This window comes from Capricornis sumatraensis, chromosome 5 (assembly GCF_032405125.1).
Source record: "Capricornis sumatraensis isolate serow.1 chromosome 5, serow.2, whole genome shotgun sequence".
Classification (NCBI taxonomy): domain Eukaryota; kingdom Metazoa; phylum Chordata; class Mammalia; order Artiodactyla; family Bovidae; genus Capricornis; species Capricornis sumatraensis.
The window spans coordinates 35,214,791-35,228,905 of NC_091073.1; the positions used below are offsets into that span (position 1 = coordinate 35,214,791).

A 14,115-nucleotide genomic window follows, 5' to 3' on the forward strand; every position below is an offset into this window, starting at 1 on the left:
TGATTAGCATTCAGCAGGTTCATGCACAAAGCTGTGTATTTTATCCCCCATTATTTATGTCAGCGCTCCCTGTAAACCAGAAAAGTCAACACAAACGCTTCAAGAAGTATTTATGCAGTACCTGATGCAAGACACTGACTAAGTTCCAAAGTCCTTGGAACATGTTTCTTGTCCTGAAACCATTTTTGCAGACAAGATTCCTTTGTTTTGTTAAGATAAGTTCTTACATTCTCATTTCCATAAATGCACTAACCTTGTCATCATTCTTGAGTTCTTTCCCACCATACATTCAACCTCACAGCAAATTCTATAGGCTTTACCTTTAACGTGTGTGTTCATTCTAGCACTTCTCACCTCTGCAGCTTCTCCATGAGTCCTGACCACCAACAGTGGGTCACACCTCATGGGTCTCCAAGAAACTCATTTTCCATGCAGTAGACAGAGGCTCTTCAAAATGTTACCTCTCTGCTTGAAGTTTCCAGTGTGTTTCCTCAGCATTAGGATCCAGCCTTTATCCGAAGCCTACAGGGTTCTCTGTGATGCATCCCTTCCCTATCTCCGACCTCATTTCTTGGTCTCTGCCTTTTACTTGCACATATGCTCAGGCCTCCTTGCTCTTGTGCCAGATTGCCAAGCATCTTCCCATCATGGGCCTTTTCACTTGGTGTCCCCACTGTCTGCACCCGTGGAGATGCTGGCATGGCGTGCTCCCTTACGTTACTGGAATGTCGGGTCACATATCGCATCAAGGAAGACCTTCCTGATGACCCTACCAAAGAAGCCGACTTCATCATTATCCTTCCAGATATGTACACACTGCTTCCTTAATTGTGGGACAATCAAAATGTACTCTCTTAAGCTTTCTAGCTTTTTTTTTTAAGACTCTGGCAGGAAGTGAATAATAATTTGTTTACCCTGAAAATATGTGGAAGCCTTTCAAATCATTATCCATTAGAAACGTCGCTGACATTTTTGTGAATTATGATGGCAGGTTCTGTTTTGACTGTCACTTTTCTTTGCACAGGATACTTCACAGGAAACAAAACCTTCCACATACGTGTCTCAATACAGTTTTTTTTTTTCCCACTGTAGTATTATATACTTGAGTTTTGAACACTCAGAAGCTATTAAAATGCCATGTAACATACATAGCAAGAAAGACTGTGAATTTAAAATGTTTTATCTTTACATCTTGTGAGATAATAAAGTCTTTCAATGCCAATGAATGAATTTCTCAAAGAAATGTATCACATTTCTGAGTAGTTTATAATTTCTCTTGAATAATGTTATAGAAAAACTGATAAAGGTGGAATAAGCTAATATTTGGCTCAAAATAGATACTGAATATATGTGCATAAAAAAAAAAAAGATACTGTTTTCACTTGTATAACTTCTGAGTTTCATGTACATCACCTGCTGTCAGTCAGTCAGTCAGTTCAGTCGCTCAGTTGTGTCTGACTCTTTGTGACCCCATGAACCACAGCACACCAGGCCTCCCTGTCCATCACCAACTCCTGGAGTTCACTCAAACTCATGTCCATCGAGTCAGTGATGCCATCCAGCCATCTCATCCTCTGTAGTCCCCTTCTCCTCCTGCCCTCAATCTTTACCAGCATCAGGGTCTTTTCAAATGAGTCAACTCTTTGCGTGAGGTGGCCAAAGTATTGGAGTTTCAGCTTCAGCATCAGTCCTTCCAAAGAACACCCAGAACTGATCTCCTTTAGGATGGACTGGTTGGATCTCCTTGCAGTCCAAGGGACTCTTAAGAGTCTTCTCCAACATCACAGTTCAAAAGTATCAGTTCTTCCGCACTCAGCTTTCTTTATAGTCCAACTCTCCCATCCATACATGACCAGTGGAAAAACCATAGCCTTGACTAGATGGACCTTTGTTGACAAAGTAACGTCTCTGCTTTTTATTTCATTTTATTTTATTTTTTCTCTCATAACTGTATTTTTACTTAAAGTTTTTTTTTTAATTTTAAAATCTTTAATTCTTACATGTGTTCCCAAACATGAACCCCCCTCCCACCTCCCTCCCCATAACATCTCTGTGGGTCATCCCCATGCACTAGCCCCAAGCATGCTATATCCTGCGTCAGACATAGACTGGCGATTCAATTCTTACATGATAGTATACATGATAGAATGCCATTCTCCCCAATCATCCCACCCTCTCCCTCTCCCTCTGAGTCCAAAAGTCCGTTATACACAGCTGTGTCTTTTTTCCTGTCTTGCATACAGGGTCGTCATTGCCATCTTTCTAAATTCCATATATATGTGTTAGTATACTGTATTGGTGTTTTTCTTTCTGGCTTACTTCACTCTGTATAATCGGCTCCAGTTTCATCCATCTCATCAGAACTGATTCAAATGAATTCTTTTTAACGGCTGAGTAATACTCCATTGTGTATATGTACCACAGCTTTCTTATGCATTCATCTGCTGATGGACATCTAGGTTGTTTCCATGTCCTGGCTATTATAAACAGTGCTGCGATGAACATTGGGGTACATGTGTCTCTTTCAATTCTGGTTTCCTCGGTGTGTATGCCCAGGAGTGGGATTGCTGGGTCATAAGGTAGTTCTATTTGCAATTTTTTAAGGAATCTCCACACTGTTCTCCATAGTGGCTGTACTAGTTTGCATTCCCACCAACAGTGTAGGAGGGTTCCCTTTTCTCCACACCCTCTCCAGCATTTATTGCTTGCAGATTTTTGGATCGCAGCCATTCTGACTGGTGTGAAGTGGTACCTCATTGTGGTTTTGATTTGCATTTCTCTGATAATGAGTGATGTTGAGCATCTTTTCATGTGTTTGTTAGCCATCCGTATGTCTTCTCTGCTTTTTAATATACTGTCTAGGTTGGTCATGACTTTCCTTCCAAGGAGTAAGTGTCTTTTAATTTCATGGCTGCAGTCACCATCTGCAGTGATTTTGGAGCCCCCCAAAATAAAGTCTGACACTGCTTCCACTGTTTCCCCATCTATTTGCCATCTCCACAAATATTCTTCAAGGAATGCACTTTATTTGATCTTTGGGGTTGCTTAGTATGAGATGTTAAGCAACCTTCTCATGGAAGTGAAACTTGCCCAGTGATCTCGAGAGCCCAGGTACGGCTCAAAAAGCATTGCTGTTTGCCCACCTGAATAAGGTGCAAACTTACTTACCGAATAAAAGAACTTCCAATACAATTAACATAAATTTATTTTAGAAATGAACAGCAATCAACCCCATTGTACATTAGGATTGTTTACTCTCAACTTACAGGTCTGTTTTCATCCATTCTGCGAGAACAAGCAAATCTTAGGCATGATGGACCAAAATGGATAGTCCTGGATGGTGATATCGATCCCATGTGGATTGAATCACTGAACACTGTCATGGATGATAACAAGGTGAACTGAAATACTGTTTATCATAAATTGCAGGTCTGAGATCTTTATACCTGCATGAGTTTCAATAGGACAATTTAAAACTGTGATATTTCAGATTCTAAAGTTTATTTTTTATGGTATTCAGGCCTTTTCATGTAATCAACTGTTAAAACAAAAGTCTTAAATTTAGATAATTACCATAGTTGTTTAAAAGTTGGCATGAGTAAGTGCATGTTGATGAGTTTGTTCCTAGGGGTCAGTGAGCTCCCCTGGGGATGAACTGATATCTTTATTCAGACTGCCTTTCTAACGTGGGCAGTGATCATTTCTAACTTGGGCACTGAGCTCATATGTAGCCTTTGGCACTTCTCCTGGGGGCGGGGATGGGGGAGGACTTCTTGCTGTTGTGAAAAGTTAGCAGCCTTGCCTTTGCTCCCTAATGAGATGGCCACTTCTGTGCTGTGCTGCCCTGTCCAGGTGCTGACATTGGCCAGCAATGAGCGCGTAGCTCTGACTCCCTCCATGAAGCTGCTGTTTGAGATTCATCACTTGAGGACTGCAACCCCAGCTACTGTTTCCAGAGCTGGTATTCTATATGTGAACCCACAAGATTTAGGCTGGAATCCGTGAGTATGGCTTTTTTTTTTTTTTTAATTGTGGTAAAATATACATAATGTCAAATTTACCAGTTTAACCATTTTTAAGTATAGAGTTCAGTGGCATTGAGTACATTCACGTTGTAGTACAACCATCATCACCATCAGTCTCCAGAACCTTTTTCATCTTCCCAAAATGAAACCCCACAGTCACTAAACAGTACCCCTCCCAGCATCTCCAGCTCCTTTCTACTGTCTGTCTCTATGAATTTGAATACTCTAGGTACTTCTTATAAATTGAACGATACAATAATTGTCTTCTTCTGATGGGCTTATTTCACTTAGTAAAATGTCTTCAAAGTTTGTTCATGTTACAGCCGGTGCCAGAATTTCCTGTCTTTTTAAGGCTGAATGGAATATATACCCAATGGAATATATATATATGTATATATATGTCTCATACTGTTCATCCATTCCTCCTTCTGTAGACACTAGGGCTGCTTCAGCCTTTTGACTGTTACAAATAATGCTTCTGTGAACATGGGCATAATCTCTTTGAGTCCCAGCTTTCAGCTGTTTTTGATATATACCCACACAAGCAGAATGGCTAGAGATCATACAGATTTTTTGACGTCCCGCTATACTGTCTTCCGCTGTGGCTGCACCATTTTCCATTCCCGTCACTAGTCCACTGGAGTTCCACTTTCTGCGTGACCCCACCGCCACGTGTTGTTTTCTCTATATTTTATAATAGAAACATCCTAACAGGTGTGAAATGGAATCTCATTCCAATTTTGACTCATTTCTCTAATGATTAATCATGTTGAACTTCTTTTCATGTGTTCATTGGCCATTTGTATATTTTCTTCAGAGATGTGACCGTTTCAGCCCTTTGCCTGTTTTTTAATCTAACTGTTGGGGTTTTTTGTTGTTTTGTGAACTTTTTATTAATCTTCATAGAATCAGTCATCTTCACCTTCTTTGGCCTTAGTGTTTGGGCATAGAGTTGAATCACTGTGATATGGCTCATAGTTTCATGGAGTTGGACAAGGCTGTGGTCCATGTGATCAGTTTGGTTCATTTTCTGTGACTGTGGTTTTCATTCTGTTTTCCATAAGAGGCTTATGGAAGCTTCCTGATGGAAGAAACTGACTGTGGGGGAAACTAGGTCTTGTTCTGATGGGCAGGGCCATGCTCAGTTCAGTTTAGTCACTCAGTCGTGTCCGACTCTTTGCAATCCCATGGCCTGCACCACGCCAGGCCTCCCTGTCCATCACCAACTCCTGGAGTTTACCCAAACTCATGTCCATTGAGTCAGTGATACCATTCAACCACCTCATCCTCTGTCGTCCATTTCTCCTCCCATTTTCAATCTTTCCCAGCATCAGGGTCTTTTCAAATGAGTCAGTTCTTCTCATCAGGTGGCCAAAATACTGGCATTTCAGCTTCAACATCACTCCTTCCAATGAACACCCATGACTGATCTCCTTTAGGATGGACTGGTTGGATCTCCTTGCAGTCCAAGGGACTCTCAAGAGTCTTCACCAGCATCACAGTTCAAAAGCATCAATTCTTCAGCACTCAGCTTTCTTTATAGTCCAGTTCTCACATCCACACATGACTGCTGCAAAAACCATAGCCTTGACTAGATAGACCTTTGTTGGCAAAGTAACGTCTCTGCTTTTTAATATGCTATCTAGGTTTGTCATAACTTTTCTTCCAAGGAGTAAGCATCTTTTAATTTCATGGTAGTAGACACCATCTGCAGTGATTTTGGAGCCCCCCAAAAAATAAAGACAGCTGCTGTTTCCACATCTATTTCCCATGAAGTGATGGGACCGGATGCCATGATCTTCGTTTTCTGAATGTTGAGCTTTAAGCCAACTTTTCACTCTCCTCCTTCACTTTCATCAAGAGGTTCTTTAGTTCTTCTTCACTTTCTGCCATAAGGGTGGTGTCATCTGCATATCTCAGGTTATTGCTATTTCTCCCAGCAATCTTGAGTCCAGCTTGTGCTTCTTCCAGCCCAGCGTTTCTCATGATGTACTCTGCATAGAAGTTAAATAAGCAGGGTGACAATATACAGCCTTGACGTACTCCTTTTCCTATTTGGAACCAGTCTGTTGTTCCATATCCAGTTCTAACTGTTGCTTCCTGACCTGCAAACAGATTTCTCAGGAGGCAGGTCAGGTGGTCTGGTATTCCCATCTCTCTCAGAATTTTCCAGTTTATTGTGATCCACACAGTCAAAGGCTTTGGCATAGTCAATGAAGCAGAAATAGATGTTTTTCGGGAACTCTTGCTTTTTCGATGATCCAGCAGACGTTGGCAGTTGGAACTCTCATTCTTTTGCCTTTTCTAAATCCAGCTTGAACATCTGGAAGTTCATAGTTCACATATTGTTGAAGCCTGGCTTGGAGAATTTTGGGCATTTCTTTACTAGAGTGTGAGATGAGTGCAATTGTGTGGTAGTTGGAGCATTCTTTGGCATTGCCTTTCTTTGGAATGGGAATGAAAACTGACCTTTTCCAGTCCTGTGGCCACTGCTGAGTTTTCCAAATTTGTTGGCATATCGAGTGCAGCACTTTCACAGCATCATCTTTCAGGATTTGAAATAGCTCAACTGGAATTCCATCACCTCCTCTAGCTTTGTTTATAGTGATGCTTTCTAAGGCCCACTTGACTTCACATTCCAGGATGTCTGACTCTAGGTGAGTGATCACACCATCATGATTATCTGGGTCTTGATAATCTTTTTGTATAGTTCTTCCTGCCTCTTCTTAATGTCTTCTGCTTCTGTTAGATCCATTTCCTGTCCTTTATTGAGCCCATCCCTGCATGAAATGATCCCTTGGTATCTCTAATTTTCTTGAAGAGATCTCTATTCTTTCTCATTCTATTATTTTCCTCTATTTCTTTGCATTGATCAGTGAGGAAGACTTCCTTATCTCTCCTTGCTGTTCTTTGAAACTCTGCATTCAAATGCATATATCTTTCCTTTTCTCCTTTGCTTTTCACTTTTCTTCTTTTCTCAGCTATTTGTAAGGCCTCCTCAGACAGCCATTTTGCGTTCTTGCATTTCTTTTTCTTGGGGATGGTCTTGATCCCTGTCTCCTGTACAGTGTCATGAACCTCCATCCATAGTTCATCAAGCCCTCTGTCTTATCAGATCTAGTCCCTTAAATCTATTTCTTACTTCCACTGTATAATTGTAGGGAATTTGATTTAGGTCATACCTGAATGGTCTAGTGGTTTTCTCTACTTTCTTCAATTTAAATCTGAATTTTGCAATAAGGAGTTCATGATCTGAGCCACAGTCAGTTCCTGGTCTTGTTTTTGCTGATTGTATGGAGCTTCTCCACCTTTGGCTGCAAAGAATGTAATCAGTCTGATTTCAGTGTTGACCATTTCATGTGTAAAGTCTTCTCTTGTGTTGTTGGAAGAGGGTGTTTGGGCCATGCTCAGTAAATCTTTAATCCAATTTTCTGTTGATGGGTGGGGCTGTGTTCCCTCTGTGTTGTTTGGCCTGAGGCCAAGCTGTTGACCCACACCTCCACCAGAGACTCCTGAACACTCACAGGCAAGTCTGACTCTATCTGTTGTGGGGACACTGGTCCTTTCTTCTGGTGCATACAAGGTTTTGTTTCTACCCTCCAAGAGTCTGTTTCTCTAGTCCTGTGGAAGTTCTGTAATCCAATCCCACTGGCCTCCAAAGTCACATTCCCTGGGGATACTCCATCCCTTTTGCTGGATTCACAGGGAAATCTGTTGTTGGTCCAAGAACTTTCTTAACAGTGCGAGAATTTCTTTGGTATAATTGTTCTGCAGTTTGTGGGTCGTCTCCTCAGCACCTCTATGGAAAAGACCCTGATACTTGGAAAGACTGAAGGCAGGAGGAGAAGGGGAGATGGAGGATGAGATGGTTGGATGTCATCACCAACTTGATGGACATGAGTTTGAGCAAGCTTCAGGAGTTGGTGATGGACAGGGAAGCTCATCGTGCTGCAGTCCATGGCGTCACAAAGCGTCAGACATGACTTAGCAACTGAACTGAACTATTAATCTTAGATGTTAAAAAAAGCTAAAATTGTATTTGACTATTTGAGGAAAATATTAGTGATTAAATTTATTGCTAATTAATTAGGCTAATCTAAGATAGCATCTTTACGCAGTTGTCATTTTTAGTTGGACATTACCTTGTTCATGCCTTGCACATGTAAAAACATACATTTGTTGACTAAGTGAGTAAATAATAAAAGCTCACATGGAGCACTTAGGTATCAGTATATCATTTAGTGAGCATATTTGTGTGTATATATGTATATAATATGCATATGTGAACAGCAGAGATGCTTTGATTTAGAACAAGTTAATTGTGCCCACTTGCGTACTTCTCAGATGCTGACACTTCTCATCAGTTATTCTGGTGGTCCCTTGTTACCTTCTCTCATATTCCCACTCTGTGCTGTGGAAACACCTACACTCTGCACGTGAACAGTGCTGGTGATGGCATGCTTCTTGTGTCGGTTATCTTCTCTTTACCCCTCCACACTGCTCTGTGCACCCAGTGGCTGTCCTGTGTGGACCACATCAGTACATTCCTTGCCCTCTGGCTTCCGGTTGGTTTGGCCAGTGGGGAGCGCTGACAGGAAATGAGGGGGAGAAAGGAGAGTGAGGTCTCTTCATTCCTCCGGCTCCCTCCCCATAGGACTACAACAGGATGACTGCCCTTCATCAGCGTGCGTGCGTGTTCAGTCGTGTCCGACTCTTTGCAACCCTATAGACTGTAGCCCGCCAGGCCCCTCTGTCCGTGGGATCCTCCAGGCAAGAATATTAGAGTGGGTTGCCATGCCTTCCTGCAGGGGATCTTCCCAACCCAGGGATGGCACCGGTGTCTTCTGTATCTCCTGCGTTGCAGGCGGATTCTTTACCCGCTGAGCCACCTGAGAAGCTCTTCTTAAATCTCTCCATGAGATTCTTTACTTCCAGGTTCTAGTAGCCCTTTCCTTTCCCAGTAGTCTTTTATTGATCCTTCTCTATTATCCTGACTCAAGGATGACTTCTGTTCCTGCCAGATTCCTGACTCATGCACTTCTCCAGGCTACTTTTCTGTGTACTGATTTGTTTACTGAAAGTCTCATCCTCTGACTCAGCAGTCAAGTAGAGCCATACCCAGGTTTCTGTGAAGCTAGGGGAAGGACTGATTTTTAAAGTCTAAGATGGAGAGTCCTTCTTGGACTAACAGCTGCTTTCTCCAGCTAGGATTTTGACTGGCTCCTAGGACATTTCTGTTGATTGGGGGCTAGATGAAGGAGAAGCTTCAGTGTCCCTTGACCTTGCCGCGCAGAGAGCAGAGGCAGTCCTGGTACCCCATTTCATTCATGAGACCCCTCACCCCCACTGGTGTGGTCTGATTTCAGTAGTAAATCTCACGGTTCCCAAGGTCTCTGTAATTGTCTCAGTAACATACGGAGTTTGTGCTAATAGAGGCTGTCTAAATCCCCAGTTAAAGAAGGACTTTCATCTAGTAAGTTAGAGATGATAGCATGGCAGAAGAGTCACCTGATTTGCATTCTTGAGAAAGTTAAACTCCTCTTTACCATTAGATTTTGTTTTAATGGAGGTTTGGTTCTAATTAAATCAATGGATAGATTTTCATTTTCCTTTGTGTGACTAAAGGGTCCATCCAGGTCATTATCCATAATAGTGGACATCTTCTGTACAGGATATTTTTACATTTTTACCTCCTACTGCCAGAAAGTTTCAGTGTACTATGAAAAAGTGACTATTTCAATGGGGAGGGGTATTTTTTTACACCATATTATCAGATACTTTTTTACCTTACTTTAATGTCATAGTATTAAAAAATGTGATAGCTTTACATTTATTGACTCATTTAATCCATAATTATCTCTGAGATCAATATAATCATTAATGTAATTTCCAAAACCAGTACCTCAGGTCTCAGTTTCCCTCCAACTTTTTAATTTGAAAGTGTTAAAAAATATTTTAAAAGTTTAAAAGGTGGTAGGTAATACATTGTATAACCATGCAGACTTTACCTACAGTTATCAATTTTTACAATTTTACCCAATTTGCTTTATCTTTGGCTGTACATATACACTCCCTCTCAAAGGCAGAGAGAGACAAAAATTGTCTACTTTTATTTTTGCTGAATTATCTGAAAGTGAATTGGAGACATTGACAGTTCCTCCCTAAGAACTAGAGTGTTTCCTACATGAGCATAATTCCAATAAACATACCGAAGAAACTAATCTTTGTTATATTATCAAAACAGTGATTTTTCAAAATTTCCCAGCTACTCTGGGGATTTCCTCTGTGGCTCTTTTTTTTTTTTAATCCAACATCAAAACAAGGACCATGCATCACACTTACTTATCTCTGTCTTCTCCTTTAATCTAGAATATCTATCCACCTTTTTCTTGATGTCTAGAGTTTTGAAGAGAAGAAGCCAGATATTTCAAAGACTGATATTTCCAAAGTGATTGCAAATTTGGTCCACCTTTCTGTCTCTGTATTAAGTGACATTTTTTTAGGGAAAAAAAAAAAACTATTTCTATTCTTCCTTCCTACTCGTTTTCCTCACTTCCTCTCTCTCTTTTTCTTCTCTTCCCCCTTCCTTTTTCTTTTTGGGGAGTGTCATTTTCTATTTGTGGGCTCTTTTTTCTCTTAGTTCAGTGGATTATGAATCATTGCCGACAGTATTCTTTTGCATGCTCCATTTGTCCTAAATTTTGCCAGCAGGAGCGCCTTCCATGTTCTTTTATATTGCTTTCTAGCTGAGCCAGATGCTTCTGGCTCATCTCAGACTTTCCTTCCCCTACACTCCATTCATTTCTCTAAGGAGCCAGGAGTTGTCTAAGGAGCAGTATTTAGAATCCAAGATACGATGCTAGAGTGCTCATTGCCACTGGTATGTCATTGCTTCTAGAACTTTTAGTGTCCAGAGTTAGGAAATATATTTTCTTAATTCATCTGTGGAAACTGATAAGATATTTTGGATAGAGGAGATTATGAAACACTACTTTCCAACTAAGGAATAAATAGAATACTCATTACTTAACCTGCTAAGAACATTTTTTGTTAAAATTCACTGAGCTATTTAAATGCATAATTTTATGTCCACATTTTACAGATAAGAAGGCAAACAACATCCTTAAAATCATATCAGTAAGTGACTAGCTGAATCAAATGCTATTTTAATTCTGAGTTCTATGTAAGTTTACTAAAAGACTCCTACATCTGTTGAGATCTTAAGAGAAATTAGAAGTAAATTTCTGAAAATTATCATCAGTGAGAATTTTTCCTAGTAGAGAGGAATAAAATGCACAGAAAAACAGAGAATAATTAAATTCATTTATAATTATTTAAAGTGTGCATAACTGAAAATGAGATCTACCAAGCTGTGTATTGCATAGCTTGTACGTAATGATAGGAAAAGGCAGGAATATTTCTGAAATTTTGTCTGATCCCTGGAAGATAACTTTTGGGAGCCACACCTTCAGATCATACTTTTCCCTCTGTTACTTTAGTTGAAAATGTTTCTTTTAAAAACTTGATTCTTTTTAAAGTATGGTTGATTTATAGTGTTGTATTAGTTTCAGGTGTATAGCAAAGTGATTCATTACACACACATATATAAATAGTTTCCATCTGCCAGCCCCAAACATCCCTCCCAGCCTCTTTCCCCTGTGGCAACCAGTCCGTTCTCTGTGTCTGTGAGTCTATTTCTATTTCATAGATAAGTTCACTTGTGTCCTGTTTTAGATTTCACATGTAAGTGATATCATATGATATGTGTCTTTATCTTTCTGATTTACTTCACTTAGTATAATAATCTCTGAGGTCCATCCATGTTGCTGCAGATGGCATCCTTTCTTTTTTAACAGTTAAGTACTGTTCATTATGTGTGTGTGTGTGTGTGTGTGTGTGTTTGTATTCACACACTGCATCTTCTTTATCCATTCATCTATGGATGAACGTTTAGCTTGTTTCCATTTCTTGTCTGTTGTCAATCATGCTGTTGTGAACATAGGGGTGCATGTATTTTTTTTCAAAATTTAGTGTTTTCCTGGCATATGCCCAGGAGTGGGATTGATGGGTCATATGGCAATTGTTTTTAGTTTTTTTGAGGAACCTCCATATTATTTTTCATAGTGTTTGAACCCATTTGCATTCCCACCAATAATGTAGAAAGATTCCCTTTTCTTCATATCCTTGCCAACATTTGCTATTTGTAGACTTTTTAATGATGGCCGTTGTGACTGGTGTGAGGTGGTACTTCATTGTACTTCTGATTTGCATTTCTCTAATAGTTTAGTTGAAAATATCATTCTACCGTTGTCTCATTCACTCACCTACATTGGATGAGCTTATTGTCTTCTATCCCTACAATCCCGTCCTTTTATCTCTGGATTCTGTTTGTATGTGTAAACATACAGATTCAGAAGTCATCAATGTACACTGCTGATCTGTAGGTCCTTTTCAACTTCTGCTATTTTCTAGGCCACCATGAATGATAGAAAACCAAAATCTTGCAAACTATAGAGAGGGGCAAACTAGAGAGAGCCCTGAATTCCTATTGTGCTGTATGATGGGATCCCAATGCCAGACTTAGCGTAATAAATAAATAATATCTTCAGAAGCCTGAAAACTTTGACTGCCTTTATAGTTTCTCAACTACAGAGCTGTAGACTTCCTGTGATGTTCCTATAGGAGTGATGTACCTATAAGACTTCTGGAGAAGGAGGAGGTGCAACACAGTTGCCTATATGGAACAAATTTGCAAGCACCACGAGCCAAAGGGATTCTCTGTTAGTGACCTAGACATTAGCATTAAGGTGATGCATTAAGGCATCTGTTGCATTAAGGCAGCTATTTCCTGAGGCAGGGGCAGTGATGTGGGTGAACCCATATGTAGGTAAGGAATAAATATATGATGTTTTTACTTGTATGTTGTATGGTAGCAGTGTGTTTCATTTGGCCATATTCAAATCTACAGCATCTTTTAAAAATCATGAGAAAATTTTGCATGAAATAGGGTAGAAGGAATTACCAATAGCACAGACCTATAGCTTCAGTTTTTCCATTGCTGCCTTTTAATGTTACTAAATTTAACAGTAATTTATACATAGTATAAATATAGACAATATAGACCCTATATATAGACTCTATATATTAACAATATAGACCCTTTTTTTCTTAACTTCCAGTGCTATATGCTGTGGTTGACTGCTAGCAGAGGTCATTTTGTTTCTTTTTTTGTTTGTTTGCCTCCAATCAGTTTCAACTCTTACCACATCTCCTGGTTTGATTGAATTCACTTTCTTTTTTGTGGACATAATTTGTACAACAGCCTCATTTGCTCTTGGGCCTGATGGGCTTTCCCTTTGAGACTTTGGCTACTGCCAGTGAGGGTTAATAAAGTAGCTATTACCTAAATGCAAAGCCCATTTCTCCCTTCTATGGCTTTGTTGAGGCTGCAGCTCCTAGTTAAAGCCCTGCACAGCCTTCTGCTGCCACAGAGACCAAAGACAGAGGTGGGGAGTTGGGGCAGAATTTCTTAAACCCAACAGAGCACTGCCTGCCCTGCAGGACACTACTGCCTTTAGGAGATGTGCAGAGAGGCAAAGCCAGGATATGAACCCAGTTCTCCCAGTTACACCAGCTCTATGCTAATGAGTAGCATTGATTGGAAATTTGTTATATGTCAGTTATTAATCTAAGCACTTAATACATGAGAACTCATTTGCTCCTCAGAGCAACCCTAGGAAAAGCATGTCATCGTCATCTCCATTGCCAGTTAAGAAACTAGAGGCACAGAGACGTTAACTAACCTGCCCAAGAAAACAGAGTTAAAGGGTGGATAAAGATCTGGGCAGTCTGACTTAGAGCTCCATCTCCCTAAATAATCCGCCTCCCCACACCCCACCAAAAATAGCTCTGGATACTGAGACTTCAGTTCTGCCAACGTGTGTAGAATAAAAAGAGTAGCTAAGGGGTAGGTGTGGCCTTCATTCTGAGTACCTAGCAACCGTATTCCATTATTCCACTGTTCTGTGGCACCCACTGGATGCAACTCGGAGAGCACCAGAAGTGACTTTCAGTTACCATCATGCAACTG

General features: G+C 40.3%; 1 protein-coding gene across 1 annotated transcript in view; it reads left to right on the forward strand.

Annotated features, from left to right (window-relative positions):
- Window positions 1-14,115, forward strand: part of DNAH11 (dynein axonemal heavy chain 11) — a 357,268-nt gene that overhangs the window by 146,568 nt on the left and 196,585 nt on the right. The window contains exons 41-42 of the mRNA XM_068973106.1: window positions 3,246-3,396; window positions 3,853-4,001. Coding sequence (XP_068829207.1) covers window positions 3,246-3,396; window positions 3,853-4,001 — 300 coding nt within the window. The remainder of the gene's footprint in view (window positions 1-3,245; window positions 3,397-3,852; window positions 4,002-14,115) is intronic.